This window comes from Salvelinus fontinalis, chromosome 3 (assembly GCF_029448725.1).
Source record: "Salvelinus fontinalis isolate EN_2023a chromosome 3, ASM2944872v1, whole genome shotgun sequence".
NCBI classification, from domain to species: domain Eukaryota; kingdom Metazoa; phylum Chordata; class Actinopteri; order Salmoniformes; family Salmonidae; genus Salvelinus; species Salvelinus fontinalis.
In genome coordinates this window covers 33,878,440-33,896,008 of record NC_074667.1, presented here as the reverse complement: position 1 = coordinate 33,896,008, position 17,569 = coordinate 33,878,440, and the positions used below count along the sequence as shown (strand labels likewise).

Sequence of the window (17,569 nt, the reverse complement as noted above, 5' to 3'; positions counted from 1 at the left end):
ATGCTCACAAACAGGGATGTAAACAAATTCATGCACAAAATTAGTGTGAAATAAGCTTTTTGTGCATCTGGAAATTTTCTGGGATCTTTTATTTCAGCTCATAATCGGGCCAGCTCACGATTGCAACATGAAGCCGTGCATTATCATGCTGAAACATGCGGTGGTGGCGGCGGATGAATGGCCCAACAATGGGTCTCAGGATCTCATTAAAATTCCCATCGATAAAATGCATGGGACCAACACTTTACATGCTGAGTTTATTATTTTTGTTCAGTATACATCATTGGGACAAACCTGTGGCTTACTCTGCTGCTGCTGCACTTTGACTTTCTGGCTGTTCTGTCCTCTCCACCTCATTCAATGGCTCTTTTTTTGCCACTCTTCGGAAGAAGTTCCAAATATCCATACTGACTCACAGGCGTTTTGCTGAGTGATGACATTGACGTCTAACCAGTGTTGTAGGGGTGGGGGAGTGGTCAATGGATGTGATCAGTCCACTGCATTGTGAAATCTCAACCAATCCCAGCATCCCTCCAGGGGCTTCTTGCAGTGCCTGCTATTCATTAACAAATGTCAGTAAAACATAAATAAATACTGCATAGCGCAAGTGATGTGCAGTGGCAATTTTAGCATGTAAATCTTGGTGGGGCAAAACATTTTTAAAGTGGGATGCATGCCAGCAAAGCCACTACATAACACAACACTAAACAATACATTCATTTCACTATAATGGTAACAAACAGTGCCCACAAACTGTTAGGGCTTACATAAAGCTGTCCCACCAGCAGTCCCAACATCTTACCACTGCTAAACCTGGCTATCAGCGGAGCCTTGTCTGGCAGCGAAACAGTTAATTCAGCCTCATTTACTGCCTTTAAAAAAACATAGTTGATATGGCTGACTTGCTTAAACATTTGTGGTTTCTAATGAATATTGAGATGTACAAACTATGGCATTAGGGGACTACAAGCGGATAAAAGGCAATCCGTAATTTCGATTAAGACATTAATGAGCGAGCTAGGACGGATGTAGTCAATATAACTATTTGTTTAGCACTTTTGAAATGTACAGCCACAGAATTCAGAACATGGGCCGTTCTTACAGTGTTCTCCTTATTTATCCTACTGTGTCAGCACGGTAGGATAAATAAGGGGGGCATATAAGCAGACAATGAAAGCTCTTACAATATTCAATGATTACATTTCTCTAAAACAGGCTATAGGCTACATGTGGACCACCAAGTTAAAACAGCAGGTGAAATGAAGAGGGGTAAATAGACCATCTTATTCCGGTGATGCACATGAGCTACTAACAACACTAGTATTACCTTCTTAGCTACAGTATACATCTCTCCCTGGCATATTACATAATTTATGTAGCAGCATACAATACATTTTTGGACTCACATTGTTGTGCTGTGCTCACTTGAACAGGAAGGTGGCGTGGCGGTTTTTTGTGGGCAATTTTTTTTTATCAAAGTCTGGCATTCTCTGGATTTATGGTGCTTTAAAAACAACTGGGAACTCAGAAAAAAACAAGGTTGAATCATGATGACATCATTGATCTTCATGTCGTAGCCCTAGAAAGAGGCCGGATTTACAATTCCGAGTTGGATGACCGTTCAAAGGATTTCCCAGTGGGAGCTCATTTATTCCAGACTTCCCCGTTTTCTTGAATTTACTGAAGTCAAGTTTTCGCAGTTCTGAGTTAACAGTTGTTTTGAGCGCAGCACATTGACAGCATGGCCATGGTGAATGATTATCATTTTAAACTTGGAAAAACTCATTGTGGAATTTGCGATTTCCTACTTGTTGTGTAATGAGCACCGATGCGTTTTATCTATAATTTCTCTTCATTATTTCTCTTCATGTGACAAGGATTAAAAGGGATTTGACAGTAGATTGTCGACTTGATTCATGATGATGACTGCTAGCTAAGATTTTGAAAGTATGATGTTGACATGATCAGTCAACTAAAAGCTACTGTACATATAACGTGATTTGACGTCATTTTGTCTGCGGCCAATGACCTTGAGCCCTCTTGGATGTGCACTTCTAATGTAACTCTATGGCAGCACCCAAGGGGCTAAACATTTTTAGGGTCTTCCCTTAGACTTGGCAGTGATGTAATGTCCCCATGAGTGACAGAACACTGAGCCAATCACGGCGCAATGCTCCGTATTTTCTGCTGGCTTGCCCCACCACCACAGAAAGCACTGAGCTAGGTTGAAACACCTGGATTTTGGAGCTGCCTTACTCAAGAAAACAAAAAAGAGACCATGTATGTATGTGGCTTTATTAACTCAATGATATATATATATATGTTTTACATTGTTTGCAAATTGATATGTGACAGTATGAATGCCAAAATAACATGCAAAACAGGCAAGCCCCCCAATATATATATATATATATATATATATATGTACAATATATATATATGTGCTAAAAATGTGGGGCTCAAAACAGGTGGCTCTGCCCCACCTGCCCTGAATGACGGGTCGCCACTGGTGATGTGTGGTTATGGAACATCAAAAGGTTCCTGCTCGATCAAAAAACATCTGGGGCTGAAGCTCTCGAAGCCCAGCCCTAGTGATGCCAGTGGACAATGGCCCATCACGTCATTGGGAGCTGCTCCGTCATTTTGTCAACAAGGCAGCATGGTGATCATTCAGAAACACATCTCTCTTCCATAAAATACATTTTTGCATTTTCAAACTTGTTTTCATTGGGAAGGCAGATAAAGCGTTTATCAAAAGCAATCACCTTTGCATGGAAAACACAGAATCCTACTGATTAATACACGTGCGTAAATTAGGCTACATCACTTTTGTTTTGAGCCGACAAAGCCTTTGAATACCAGGTTCACGCCTGGGAGGCAGTGCGGTTCCAAATTTAATGCAGTCAACTTTCGTCTACACGGGCGCCGAGTTTCATCGAAACCCTTCTTCCTCTTGGAATGTTCTGGTTCTGAGACAGAGGCGGAGTTGAGGACAAAGGTTTTATGGGAAAAACGGAGGACATCAACAACTTTTCAACGGGAATATAAACTATTAAAGCACTAGGTCTACATTAAGGTAAATAACCACCTTCAACAAATAAAGTATTTATCATGTCACACTGCAATAGGATTTGGTGTTGCTCAGATGGTCTTCTATTAGTGAACTGGCTATTTCTTCGGTGGATATGAACATATTTTAGGGGGCTACTCTAAAGTAAATAGTTCAAGGTTGACACGAATTATAAACGATGTATTATGCCAGTTAATTCAGTTGATTTGCACATAGTGTAAAGTGCAGAGCGGGCGTTGTTTTTTAAACCAGCAGGAAATCACGAGTTGTCCTCAAGATGCCTGGGTTTGAGCTGTAGATCAGACGTGCCCCGCAAGTGTCGCTCAGTATTCCGAAACATTGTTGCCAACACATTATATGGTTCTACAATAGTGAGTGGCAATTCCAGTCCACGGTGGACTGAGTGGTGTCATTTCTCGTGTGGCCTCAAATTGATAGCCTGGTCCCAGATCTGTTTGTGTTATGTCAAAGCCTTGTCACTCCGGAGTGGTATACTACGAAGTAAGCTAGATCTACTCAGTATTTTATAATACTAGCCAGGTTCACTTAGCTTAACATTCCAGGTCAGTCTTCATCCATACGACGACGGTAGATATTGCTTTTCTGCCGATTCAAGGCCTGTTTACCCCACCCCGCTACCAACTTGAAGGCGGAGACAGTACAGGTGCGTCAAAGCTGGGACTTGGAGACAGACAAACAGCTTCTTATTTTTGGATTGTGTGTATTGCTAGGTATTACTGCACTGTTGGACCTCCACTGAACACAAATATTACCGTAAAATGTGGGTCCCATGTTTCATGAGTTGAAAAAAAGAGCCCATCCAGACATTTTCCATACGCACAAAAAACGTGTTTCTCTTAAACTTTGTGCACACATTTGTTTATATCCCTGTTGGAGCATTTCTCTTTGCCAATTTAATCCATCCACCTGACAGGTGTGGTATATCAAGAAGCTGATTAAACAGCATGATTATTACAAAGGTCAAATAAATGAAATTGTAATTGTCGCATACACATATTTAGTAGATGTTATTACTGGTGTAGCGAAATCCTTGTGTACCTGCACCTTGTGCTGGGGACAATAAAAGGCCACATTAAAATGTGCAGTTTTGTCACACAATGCAGCAGATGTATCAAGTTTTTGAGGGAGCATGCAATTGGCATGCGGCCTGCAGGAATTTGCACCAGAGCTGTTGCCAGAGAATTCAATGTTCATTTATCTACCATAAGATCTTGCTTTTAGAGAATTAGGCAGTACGTCCAACCGGCCTCACAACCACAAGCCGCGTGTATGGCGTGTGGGTTAGCGGTTTGCTGATGTCAATGTTGTGAACAGAGTGCCCCATGGTGGGGTTATGGTATGGGCAGGCAAAAGCTACGGACAACAATTGCATTTTATTGATGGCAATTTGAATTCACAAAGATGCCATGATGAGATCCTGAGGCCCATTGTCGTGCCATTAATCCGCTGCCATCACCTCGTGTTTCAGCATGATAATGCACTGCCCCATGTTGTAAGGACCTGTACACAATTCCTGGAAGCTGAAAATGTCCCATTTCTTCCATAGTCTGCATACCAGACGTCACCCATTAAGCATGTTTGGTGTGCTCTGGATCGACGTGTGTTCCAGTTCCCAACAATATCCCGCAACTTCGCACAGCCATTGAAGAGGAGTGGGACAACATTCCACACAATCAACAGCCTGATCAACTCTATGCGAAGGAGATGTATCGCGCTGCACACCAGATACGGACTGGTTTTCTGATCCACACCCCTACCTTTTTTTTTAAAGTATCTGCGACCAACAGATTCATATCTGTATTCCCAGTCATGTGAAATTGAAAGATTAGGGCCTAAATCGAATGATTTCCTGATGAACTTTTACTCTGTACATTTTTTGAAATTGTTGCATGTTGCGTTTTTATATTTTTTATTCAGTATAGAAACACAAACATTTCGCTGCACCTGGGTTATCTGCATACCTCAGTATGCGACCAATAAACTTTGATTTGAACCTGCTACGTTTATTCTCCTAACCTGCTATGTTTGTTTCTAACCTTCCACCTTAATGATCCTACTCTGCCTAACTGGCTTAGCTAAAATACTGTCAGGTTTCGACACACACCCACTGGTTTTGATGATCCCACTTGTTTCGCAATGTTCACCTTCAGACACACCCCAAGTAGGCCTACGCAGGTCCCCATACTTGCGTCCGCCTACCACAAGCAGGCTTTTTACTCTGCGTGCATGTTGCAAATGGCTAACAGCATTTCCCAAACTCTGTGCACATTTTGCCTTTTGCCCTAACACTACACAGCTGATTCAAATTATCAAAGCTTGATGATTAGTTGGTTATTTGAATCAGTTGTGTGGTGCTAGGGCAAAAACCAAACATACACCCCTTGTGGTCCCGAGGACCGAGTTTGGGAAACCCTGGAGCTAGTGGAATGCCGGAACATCAATCCATGGGACAAGTCAGTGCCACATTTTAATTTGTGTCAAAATGAAATAAAAGTTATCTTGCAAATTCATCAGGAAGTAGGCTTTATTTTAATACTTATTGTTAATGCCATCTTGTTGTGTGATTATCAATGCACAAGCACCCTTTTCCCACTGCTATCGCTCCTTCTTCTATCTGTGGAACAGCTTGTTGCATTGTGGCCATAGACATATAATCCATAGAAGGGTTTTGGAATCTCAATTTGACTTTAAGACGAATACGCTAGCAGTCTTAACTTGAATGGAAACTGCCATCAATGGATTATAGAGTATGTCTATGGTTGGTTGCAGCTGTGTTTGCCTTTCGCAAATTTCAAAATACAATCTCGTGAAAAACGTACAGTTTAGAAAGCAAATGCTGTCATTACTAAATGTGTAATGTGATAGGTATTAACAATTTGTGACCCACCACCTGGATTCGGTCCTATGTAGCAAAATTAGACATTTTGTTTTTTACATTGGATAAAAGTAGACTCTGAGCCAGAAAATGGTATATCATACACTGCGGTTGAGGAACAATTACAAAGGAAACTTGTAACCCTACTGTTGAGAAAATGGCCTGTGAATATTTTGGTACACCTACTGGAGAGCTCTTCTTTGTCTACACCCATTCAGTATCGTTCACACCCTCTTAAGCATTAGCCCCACACATCTCTTTAAGGGTTCAAAGTGTAGTAAACAACCGAATATTTCAAGACTAAAAGTGGAGAAATTAGTTGCAAAAGGTAGTAGTAAAAATCTACTTGATCTGGGCCTGTCGAGTGGCACAGTGGTTTAAGGCACTGCATCGCAGTTGCTAGCTGTGCCACTAGAGATCCTGGTTCGAGTACAGGCTCTGTCGCAGCAGACCGCGACCGGGAGACCCATGGGACGGCGCACAATTTGCCCAGTGTCGTCCGGGTTAGGGGAGGGTTTGGCTGGCAGGGATGTCCTTGTCCCATCGCGCTCTAGCGACTCCTGCGGCGGGCCGGGCGCAAGCATGCTGACACAGTCGCCAGGTGTACAGTGTTTCCTCCGACACATTGGTGTGGCTGGCTTCCAGGTTAAGCGGGCATTGTGTCAAGAAGCAGCGCTGCTTGGTTGGGTCGTGTTTCAGAGGACGGATGGCTCTCGACCTTCGCCTCTCCCGAGTCCGTACGGGAGTGGCAGAGATGAGACAAGACTAACTACCAATTTGATACCACGAAATTGGGGAGAAAAAGGGGTAAAAGTTACAAATAAAATTAAACTTGATCTAGTCCTTGGCCTATATCCTAATTTGACTATGGTGCAGGTCATGTGGTTCTTCACATTACCGTCTCTGGAAAACACACACTATCAAATCTAAGTTTATTTGTCACATGCACAGGATACAGAAGGTGTAAAAGGAACAGTGAAATGGTTACTTTCATAGTGGCGTCTTATTTTGACATGTAGCTAACTAGCTAGCTAAACAATGAACAATAATCCCAACTCTAGTGCCCAGCTCAAAACAACTGAGAAAAATCAATTTGAACAGTCATCCAACTCGGGAAATCTGGCCACTTTCTAGAGCTCCTACCCAGATCATACACGTAACGTTAGCTAGCGAGGCAGCCAGCTAATGTTAGCTAACTAGATAACAGTACGCTTTAACTTGCAATGAAAACCTAGCTAGACTCTTACCCATATATATGGATGACCGCTTCTCCCTCTATCATGGATGACATGGTTGACCTTAGTTTGAAGATGTAATCCACAGACAGTTGTTTTATACAACAGCTTTCTTTCTGTGTTCTCTTTTTGGACTCTTTCCGCATTTGTGTTATGTAACCAAATATAACATCATACTGATTTGAGTGTCCCGAAAAAAACAAATAAAGCAGTACATCACACCACCCCACCGCTACATATCCACAGCACAAAATGTACAATACCACCATAAAACAATATTAATATTTACGTGTGTAGAGTGCCTGTATGTGTCTGTCTGTCTGTCTCTTCACAGTCCACGTTGTTCCGTAAGATGTAGTTTTCCTCTGTTTAAAAAAAAAAATGGTTTTACTGCTTGCATGAGTTACTTGATGTTGAATGGAGTTCCATGTAGTCATGGCGCTGTATAGTACTGTGTTTCCCGGAGTCTGTTCTGGACTTGGGGGCTGTGAAGAAACCCCTTGTGGGGTACATCACTGGGGCCGAGCTCGCTGCCATCCAGGACCTCTATATCAGGCAGTGTCAGTGGAAGGCTTGAAAAAGACTCCAGCCACCCAAGCCATAGACTGTTCACTCTGCTACTGTCCGGCAAACAGTACCGGGGCATCGGCTTTCGGGACTAACAGGCTCCAAGACAGCTTCTACCCCTAAGCCATTAGACTGCTAAATAGTCAGGGTAACCATTAATTAACTATCTGCACTGACCCTATCTTGCAATGACCCTACGCACACTCACTAAACTATACACTGTGTACAAGAACACTTCCTAAGAAAATACAAAATAAAACCTGAACCAGCACTTGCACTCCCAACTACGCTGAACAAAAATATGAACGCAACATGTAAAGTGTTGGTCCCATGTTTCTTGAGCTGAAATAAAATATCCCAGAAATGTTCCATATGCTCAAAACAACTTATCTCTAAAATGTTGTGCACAAATTTGTTTACATCCTTGTTAGTGAGAATTTATCCTTTGCCAAGATAATCCATCCACCTGACAGGTGTGGCATATCAAGAAGCTGATTAAACAGCATGATCATTACACAGGCCTGGCTCCCCAGTGGGTGGGCCTATGCCCTCCCAGGTCCAACCATGGCTGTGCCCCTGCCCAATCATGTGAAATCCATAGATTAGGGCCTAATGAATTTATTTGTTGCATGTTGCATTTATATCTTTGTTCAGTATAGCTCTGACTCTACTGAAGTGTATTTCTATGCCTATGATATGTGGTTGTCCCACCTAGCTATCGTAAGATGGTTGCACTAACTGTAAGTCGCTCTGCTAAATGGCAAAATTGTAAATTGAGTTGCACACCCCTCAGAACAGCCTCAATTCATCAGGGCAAGGACTCTACAAGGTGTCTAAAGCGTTCCACATGGATGCTGACCCATGTTGACTCCAATGACACCCACGGTTGTGTCAAGTTGGTTGGTGGACCATTCTTGATACACATGGGAAACTGAGCGTAAAAAACCCAGCAGCATTGCAGTTCTTGACACAAACCGGTGCGCATCGCCCCTACTACCATAAGCCGTTCAAAAGCACGTCAATCTTTTGTCTTGCCCATTCACCCTCTGAATGGCACACATACACAATCCATGTCTCAATTTTCTCAAGGCTTAAAAGTCTTTTAACCTGTCTCTTGCCCTTCATCTACATTGATTTGAAGTGACATCAGTGAGGGATCAAAGCTTTCACCTGGTCAGTCTGTCAAGGAAAGACCAGGTGTACTTAATGTTTTGTACACTTGGTGTGTATACACACACACACACTCACACACACTACATTGACACTTTCACACAAACCCCACACACATTCAAATATACTATACACGCATACCGACACAACACAAAAATTTTACACAAATTTGCTGCTGCTACTCTGTTTATTTTACTCATCTATCACGATGCCTAGTCACTTTACCCTGCCTTCATGTACAGTCGTGGCCAAAAGTTTTGAGAATGACACAAATATTAATTTTCACAAAGTTTGCTGCTTCAGTGTCTTTAGATATTTTTGTCAAATGTTACTATGGAATACTGAAGTATAATTACAAGCATTTCATAAGTGTCAAAGGCTTTTATTGACAATTACATGAAGTTGATGCAGAGTCAATATTTGCAGTATTGACCCTTCTTTTTCAAGACCTCTGCAATCCGCCCTGGCACGTGTTGATAAAACGTTTACTGGAGACAGGAGAACAAGAGGAGTCATAGGACGAGGTGGATAATTGTATAATAAGGCAGATTTATTCAAGTGTAAAAATATTAGGCAAAGCGTGCGGCACGGCTCTTTCTGTCTGATTCGTATGGAATCGTCCGGAAAAGAGGCAGTTTAAACAGTTGTACAGTTTTATATGGGCAACAAGCAAAGTAGGTTGATCTGGTAGTCTGGCCTTCCGATTGGTCGATCTGGGTCTTGGGTAGTCCTGATCAGGCCTGGTGTCAACGTTCCATTGGTTCCTGAGATAGTTCTTTGTTTTGTGCTCCAACCTTGAGTTGTGTGTGTCTGTGGTTGTCATGGGGGAGGGGAGTTGTATGTGTCTGTGGTTGTCATCTTAATAAGTCCAGCATATGTCCAAGAGAAATGAGGAGTATGTGTATTTTGTATAAAAGATGGCTTATGTTGAAATGTTGTTATTACTAGTTTCCAGTCTCTATTACAATTTCTTACACATGCTGTCAATTAACTTCTGGGCCACATCCTGACTGATGGCAGCCCATTCTTGCATAATCAATGCTTGGAGTTTGTCAGAATTTGTGGGCTTTTGTTTGTCCACCTGCCTCTTGAGGATTGACCACAAGTTCTCAATGGGATTAAGGTCTGGGGAGTTTCCTGGCCATGGACCCAAAATATCGATGTTTTGTTCCCCGAGCCACTTAGTTATCACTTTTGCCTTATGGCAAGGTGCTCCATCATGCTGGAAAAGTCATTGTTCGTCACCAAACTGTTCCTGGATGGTTGGGAGAAGTTGCTCTCGGAGGATGTGTTGGTACCATACTTTATTCATGACTGTGTTCTTAGCGAAAATTGTGAGTGAGCCCACTCCCTTGGCTGAGAAGCAACCCCACACATGAATGGTCTCAGGTTGCTTTACTGTTGGCATGACACAGGATTGATGGTAGTGCTCAACTTGTCTTCTCCGGACAAGCTTTTTTCTGTATGCCCCAAATAATCGGAAAGGGGATTCATCAGAGAAAATTACTTTACCCCAGTCCTCAGCAGTGCAATACCTGTACCTTTTGCAGAATATCAGTCTGTCCCTGATGTTTTTCCTGGAGAGAAGTGGCTTCTTTGCTGCCCTTCTTGACACCAGGCCATCCTCCAAAAGTCTTCGCCTCACTGTGCGTGCAGATCCACTCACACCTGCCTGCTGTCATTCCTGAGCAAGCTCTGTACTGGTGGTACCCCGATCACGCAGCTGAATCAACTTTAGGAGACGGTCCTGGCGCTTGCTGGACTTTCTTGGGTGCCCTGAAGCCTTCTTCACAACAATTGAACCGCTCTCCTTGAAGTTCTTGATGATCCGATAAATGGTTTATTTAGGTGCGATCTTACTGGCAGCAATATCCTTGCCTGTGAAGTGCTTTTTGTGGAAAACAATGATGAAGGCACATGTTTCCTTGCAGGTACCATGATTGACAGAGGAAGGACAATGATTCCAAGCACCACCCTCCTTTTGAAGCTTCCAGTCTGTTATTCGAACTCAATCAGCATGACAGAGTGATCTCCAGCCTTGTCCTCGTCAACACTCACACCTGTGTTAATGAGAGAATCACTGACATGACGTCAGCTGGTCCTTTTGTGGCAGGGCTGAAATTCAGTGGAAATGTTTTTTGGGATTCAGTTCATTTGCATGGCAAAGAGGGACTTTGCAATTCATCTGATCACTCTTCATAACATTCTGGAGTATATGCAAATTGCCATCATACAAACTGAGGCAGCAGACTTTGTGAAAATGTATATTTGTGTCATTCTCAACTTTTGGCCTCGACTGTACATATCTACCTGCCTTCATATACATATCTACCTAAAATAACTCGTACCTCTGCACCTTGACCTGGTACTGGTACTCCCTGTATATAGCTCCATTCTTGTGTATTTTATTCCTCTTGTGTTACAATTTGTTGTTATTTTTAAACTGCATCGTTGGGAAAGGCTCGTAAGCAAGCATTTCACGGTAAAGTCTACACCAGTTGTATTCAGCGCATATGACAAATAAAATTTGATTTGATTCGTAGTATAGGGCTCTGGCATGACAAGGAGTTGACATGACACAAACAGATCTTGGAAAAATAAAGGAGAGCCACACACTCTTGTAGCTCAGATGCAAAAATGTTTATGTCCAACAGACAAGCTGTCTTCATCAGGGTACAATGACAAACACTGCGGGGTGACTCATTTATATAGTGTCAAAAGACACACACAGGTGTCTGTAATAATGGCCGGGTGTGGCCTGATATCATTGGTTAATTCTCAGATTTTAAAATTGCATACAAAAAACATAAATGAATAGCGTACGATCATAGATACAATTTGGCTACATAAGTCTACAAACATTTACAATAGCAAACTCACAATAATCACAAGAATGGCTTCAGATCAAAGTCTACGTTGAGACCGAAGGGAGCAAGGGTCTTTAAATTAAAGATCCAGTTAGCCTCTTGTTTTAACAATAAATTGTCGAGGTCACCCCCTCCTAGATCTTGGACCAGGCTATAGAATTGTTGACATAAAACAATTATTTATTGTAATGATAAAATCTATTGGTCTAGATTTTCTTAGGAAACTCAACATAGGTTGGCCACACAGTTCACTTGCATCTTGAGTCAAAGGGTTTGGTTTGTTGACATCTTGCATGCTTTTGCAATGTTTAAAAGGAGAAGTATACTCATATTGTACAGTACAATGAATTACTGTTTGAGCAGTCTAAGTTGCAATAGGCGACATGTCTATTCTTTGTGTATATGAAAATACGAGGGTTACAATATGTATTCCAACGCCTAATCAACATGCTGGGGATGATATGAACTTTGTTAAGGCTAGTAAATTGGTTAAACTAACAATGTCAATGTTAGGAAATGAAAACCTTAGATAAACACTAGGGCTATTGAGTTATTGTACTTCAGACAAACTTGTGACATTTGATCATGTTAAATGCCAAAGCTAACTTCTAACCAGGAAAACCACAGTCTCTTTGTGGTGGGCCACCCCACCCCCCTGCAGCACCATGTCCAAGTACCTGAGGCATTTCACCACGGTGGGTGATGACCACACAGCCCATTGGCACAACGAGGGGCTGCATGAGGCTAGAGAGGAGCCGGGACCAGCCACAGGACAGCTGCCCCACGGGGAACTCACCTTCAGAGGCTCTCTGAAGAGACTCTACAGCTCAGACAGATTCCAGGTATGGAATATGAGTGGAGTAGGCAATGCTCATACTATCTATCCAACACAGTTAGTCAATGTTACCTTTGCTCAAATCAAATGTCAACTGTCAACTGTGGATGTGTGTTTCTCAGTCTAGGCCGCAAATGTGACAGTAAATTCACTCCCATTCTCTTGTTGTACATTGTTGTCCGAAGGTTGGTCTTTACTGATGTTGGGTGTTTCACTGTGGTTTGGATCGCTATGGTGTTGGTCTTTGATGTTGAGTGTTTTCCTTTGTTTTAGATAGCTGTGGTATGCCTGGTGATCCTGGATGCATTCTTTGTGCTGGGCGAGCTACTGATCGACCTGTCAATCATCAAGTTGGAGCATGGGCACGTTGCCCCTCGGGTGAGATATGTCCACCGAGTGGTGTAGCGATCTAAGGCAATGCATCTCGGGGGGTAGAGGCGTCCCTACATACCCTGGTTCGATTCCGGGCTGTATGACAACTGGCCGTGATTGGGAGTCCCATAGGGCGGCGCACAATCGGCCCAGCATCGTCCGGGTTAGGGGAGAGTTTGCCCGGGGTAGGCTGTCGTAAAATAAGAATGTGTTCTTAACTGACTTGCCTAGTTAAATATAGGGAATAGGTTGCCATTTGGCACACGGATCAAGAAATGTGTGACCCAAACCTTCTTACAACTCCTCCTCTGTCCTTTCCCTCTTCACCAGGTCTTCCACTACCTGAGTTTGGCTCTTCTCACCTTCTTCATGATGGAGCTAGCTGGAAAGCTCTTTGCCTACCGGCTGGAGTTCTTCCATCACAAGTTTGAGGTGTTTGACGGGCTGGTGGTGATTGTGTCCTTCATCCTGGACATTGTGTATATCACCAGGAAAGATGCCTTTGACGGCATGGGCCTCTTGATCCTCCTCAGGCTCTGGAGGGTGGCCAGGATAGTCAACGGTGAGAGATCCCACACTGGTCGTGTTCATTAGGCACTCCCTGGACATGTCCAATAACAAGCACAAATGTTAAGGTTTCCATTGTGAAACATGTTAAAGCTTGCCCTAAAGAACACAACCTTTTATGTCACATACAGTAGCTAGCTAGGTCACCAATGTCACAAAATGTGTTTGTGTCCAACATGACGTGTTTTCTTCCACCACCCAGGAATCCTGGTGTCTGTGAAGTCACGGGCCGATCGCGAAGTTCAAAAGCTGAAGGAGAGCAATGATCACCTGGTCCAGCAAGTTAACGACCTACAAGAGCACAATGGCAAGATGGTGAGTTGGGCAGCCCCTGGGAACCCAAAACTCCACCTGCCGAGACCTGTTAAGGCATTTAGATTCTACATCTTATGAAGAGCATCAGTCAACAAACCCGGTTTTAACCCACCCTTCAATCTCTTCCCCCCTTTTTAGGAACAAGAGAACAGTAAACTACGAGCTATCCTCCGACAGCATGCCATTGAGTTCTGATGCAGGAAGAGGAACATGATGCCGTTTTCATTATCCACTTATAGTGTCATTGGAATTGTTCAATAAACAAGGCTATATTCTAAATAGTGTTCACCATCCATACACCATTTCAGTAAGTAATTCCGCAACGACAGGAGCTTACACTGAGTTACGAGCCTGGTCCTAGAGCCGTTTGTACTCTTGCCAACTCAATTGTTGTCATTGTCAAGCCAAACCTTTGGCATGACAATGAGTGAAAATAAGTTGGTATGAAAACATACTGGCACTCAGGCTAGATACAGTTGAAGTCGAAAGTTTACATACCTTAGCCAAATACATTTAAACTCAGTTTTTCACAATTCCTGACATTTAATCCTCATAAATATTCTCTGTCTTATGTCAGTTAGGATCACCACTTTATTTTAAGAATGTGAAATGTCAGAATAATAGTAGAGAATGATTTATTTAAGCTTTTATTTCTTTCATCACATTCCCAGTGGGTCAGAAGTTTACATGCATTCAATTAGTATTTGGTAGCATTGCCTTTAAATTGTTTAACTTGGGTCAAACGTTTCAGGTAGCCTTCCACAAGCTTCCCACAATAAGTTGGGTGAATTTTGGCCCATTCCTCTTCCTCTTCCTTTCAGTTCTGCCCACCAATTTTCAATAGGATTGAGGTCAGGGCTTTGTGATGGCCACTCCAATACCTTGACTTTGTTGTCCTTAAGCCATTTTGACACAACTTTGGAAGTATGCTTGGGGTAATTGTCCATTTGGAAGACCCATTTGCAACCAAGCTTTAACTTCCTGACTGATGTCTTGAGATGTTGCTTCAATATATCCACATCATTTTTCCTGCCTCATGATGCCATCTATTTTGTGAAGTGCACCAGTCCCTCCTGCAGCAAAGCACACAGACAACATGATCCTGCCACCCCCGTGCTTCACGGTTGGGATGGTGTTCTTTGACTTGCAAGCCTCCCCCTTTTTCCTCCAAACATAACTATGGTCATTATGGCCAAACAGTTCTAATTTTGTTTCATCAGACCATCAGACATTTCTCCAAAAAGTACGACCTTTGTCCCCATGTGCAGTTGCAAACCGTAGTCTGGCTTTTTTATGGTGGTTTTGGAGAAGTGGCTGCTTCCTTGCTGAGCAGCCTTTAAGGTTATGTTGATTATAGGATTCGTTTTACTGTAGATATAGATACTTTTGTACCTGTTTCCTCTAGCATCTTCACAGGGTCCTTGACTGTTGTTCTGGGATTGATTTGCACTTTTCGCAGCAAAGTACGTTCATCTCTAGGAGACAGAACGCGTCTCCTTCCTGAGCGTTATGACGGCTGCGTGGTCCCATGGTGTTTATACTTGCGTACTATTGTTTGTACAGATGAACGTGGTACCTACAGGCATTTGGAAATTGCTCCCAAGACTTGTGGAGGTAAAAAAATAAATTAAATATGAGGTCTTGGCTGATTTCTTTAGATTTTCCCATGATGTCAAGCAAAGAGGCACTGAGTTTGAAGGTAGGCCTTGAAATACATCCACAAGTACACTTCCAATTGACTCAAATGATGTCAATTAGCCTATCAGAAGCTTCTAAAGCCATGACATCATTTTCTGGAATTTTCCAAGCTGTTTAAAGGCACAGTCAACTTAGTGTATGTAAACTTCTGACCCACTGGAATTGTGATACAGTGAAATAATCTGTAAACAATTGTTGGAAAAATGACTTGTGTCATGCACAAAGTAGATGTCCTAACTGACTTGCCAAAACTATAGTTTGTTAAAAATAAATGTGTGGACTGGTTGAAAAACAAGTTGAATGACTCCAACCAAAGTGTATGCAAACTTCCGACTTAAACTGTAGATTCCACATCATGAGCCAATGTTAGGTCAACCTTCCAGCCATTATCTGCATATTCAAGCTGATTTTAAAAGCTGATTACATTTAATTGATTAGTAGGATTCATATCATATGCCAGTATCCTGCTTTGCAATACAAAGTTACATTTTATATTTGTATCGAAATGTATGGATTTGTATGTGCTATGCCTGTATTCAAATAAGCAATGAATTGTCATCTAATTTGTTGTAAATAAGACCATGTAATGAATGTTGCATCTGGCTGTTTTTCTGAATACCACTGTTGCCTGCTATGTAAAGACAATATGAGTATGATTCACTGAAAATATGACATTTTATTAGAAAAACATTTAATTATGTACAAATGAATAAAAATGAAGGTATTTGCTAACAATATTTGAGTACAACGAGAGAACCAACCGTCTGTGCAATATCAGTTTTGTTTTGACATTCAATTTGATCAGTACACTGAGTGACTGTATAGATATCCACACTAGCATACCACTCAGAATGAAGCAATGTATTGGCTATGCATTTTAAGTGGTATGCTGGTGAGGATATTAGAGCATACAGTGCATTCAGAATTTTTCCCCACATTTTGTTACATTACAACCTTATTCTTAAATGGATCAAATACAATTCTCAATCTACACACAATAACCCATAATGACAAAGCAAAAACAAGACATTTTTGCAAAATAATAAAAAGATCTGATCACATTTACATAAGTATTCATACCCTTTACTCAGTACTTTGTTGAAGCACCTCTGGCAGGGATTACCACCTTGAGTCTTATTGGGTATGACGCTGCAAGCTTGGCACACCTGTATTTGGGGAGTTTCTCCCATTCCTCTCTGCAGATCCTCTCAAGCTCTGTCAGGTTGGATGGGGAGCGTCGCTGCACAGTTATTTTTAGGTCTTGAGATGTTCGTTCGGATTAAAGTTTGGGCTCTGGCTGGGCCACTCAAGGACATTCAGAGACTTGTCCAGAAGCCACTCCTGCGTTGTCTTGGGCTGTGTGCTTAGGGTCCTTGTCCTGTCGGAAGGTGAACCGTTGCCCCAGTCTGAGGTCCTGAGTGCTTTGGAGCAGGTTTTCATCAAGGATCTCTCTGTACTTTGCTCCTTTCATCTTTCCCTCGATCCGGACTAGTCTCCCAGGCCCTGCCACTAAAAAACATCCTCACAGCATGATGCTGCCACCACCATGCTTCATCATAGGGATGGTGCCAGGCTTCCTCTAGACGTGATGCTTGGTATTCAGGCCAAAGAGTTCAATCTTGGTTTATCAGACCAGAGAATCTTGTTTCTCATGGTCTGAGAGTCCTTTAAGTGCCTTTTAGCAAACTCCAAGCGGGCTGTCATGTGCCTTTTACTGAGAAGTGGCTTCCATCTGGCCACTCTACCATAAAGGCATGATTGGTGAAGTGCTGCAGAGATGGCTGACCTGGAAGATTCTCCCATCTCCACAGAGGAACTCGGGAACTATTGAGTTCTTGGTCACCTCCCTGACCAAGGCCTTTCTCCATCAATTGCTCAGTTTGGCTGGGCGGTCAGCTCTAGGAAGGGTCTTGGTGCTTCCAAACTTCTTCCATTTAAGAATGATGGAGGTCACTGTTCTTGGGGACCTTCAATGCT

The 17,569-nt window shown here is 42.5% G+C and overlaps 1 protein-coding gene across 3 annotated transcripts; it reads left to right on the top strand.

The window, feature by feature from the left end:
- Nucleotides 1-2,667: 2,667 nt before the first annotated feature.
- On the top strand, nucleotides 2,668-16,329 carry LOC129844968 (voltage-gated hydrogen channel 1-like). 3 transcript variants are annotated; one of them, XM_055913108.1, is made up of 6 exons: nucleotides 2,668-3,076; nucleotides 12,467-12,647; nucleotides 12,914-13,018; nucleotides 13,343-13,574; nucleotides 13,782-13,894; nucleotides 14,033-16,329. In XM_055913108.1, the coding sequence occupies exons 2-6, from the start codon at nucleotides 12,471-12,473 to the stop codon at nucleotides 14,087-14,089; spliced, it is 684 nt and encodes a 227-aa protein (XP_055769083.1). In that variant the 5' UTR covers nucleotides 2,668-3,076; nucleotides 12,467-12,470; the 3' UTR covers nucleotides 14,090-16,329. The 3 variants fall into 3 exon arrangements, with proteins under 3 accessions (XP_055769083.1, XP_055769082.1, XP_055769081.1); XM_055913107.1 differs by having other exon boundaries at nucleotides 12,422-12,647; XM_055913106.1 differs by having other exon boundaries at nucleotides 12,407-12,647.
- Nucleotides 16,330-17,569: the final 1,240 nt, after the last annotated feature.

Coding starts and splice junctions, on each gene's coding strand:
- LOC129844968 (XM_055913108.1), top strand. CDS start 12,471: ATGTCCAAGTACCTGAGGCATTTCACCACGGTGGGTGATGACCACACA. Junction 12,648..12,913: donor ACAGCTCAGACAGATTCCAG/GTATGGAATATG, acceptor CCTTTGTTTTAG/ATAGCTGTGGTATGCCTGGT. Junction 13,019..13,342: donor ATGGGCACGTTGCCCCTCGG/GTGAGATATGTC, acceptor CCTCTTCACCAG/GTCTTCCACTACCTGAGTTT.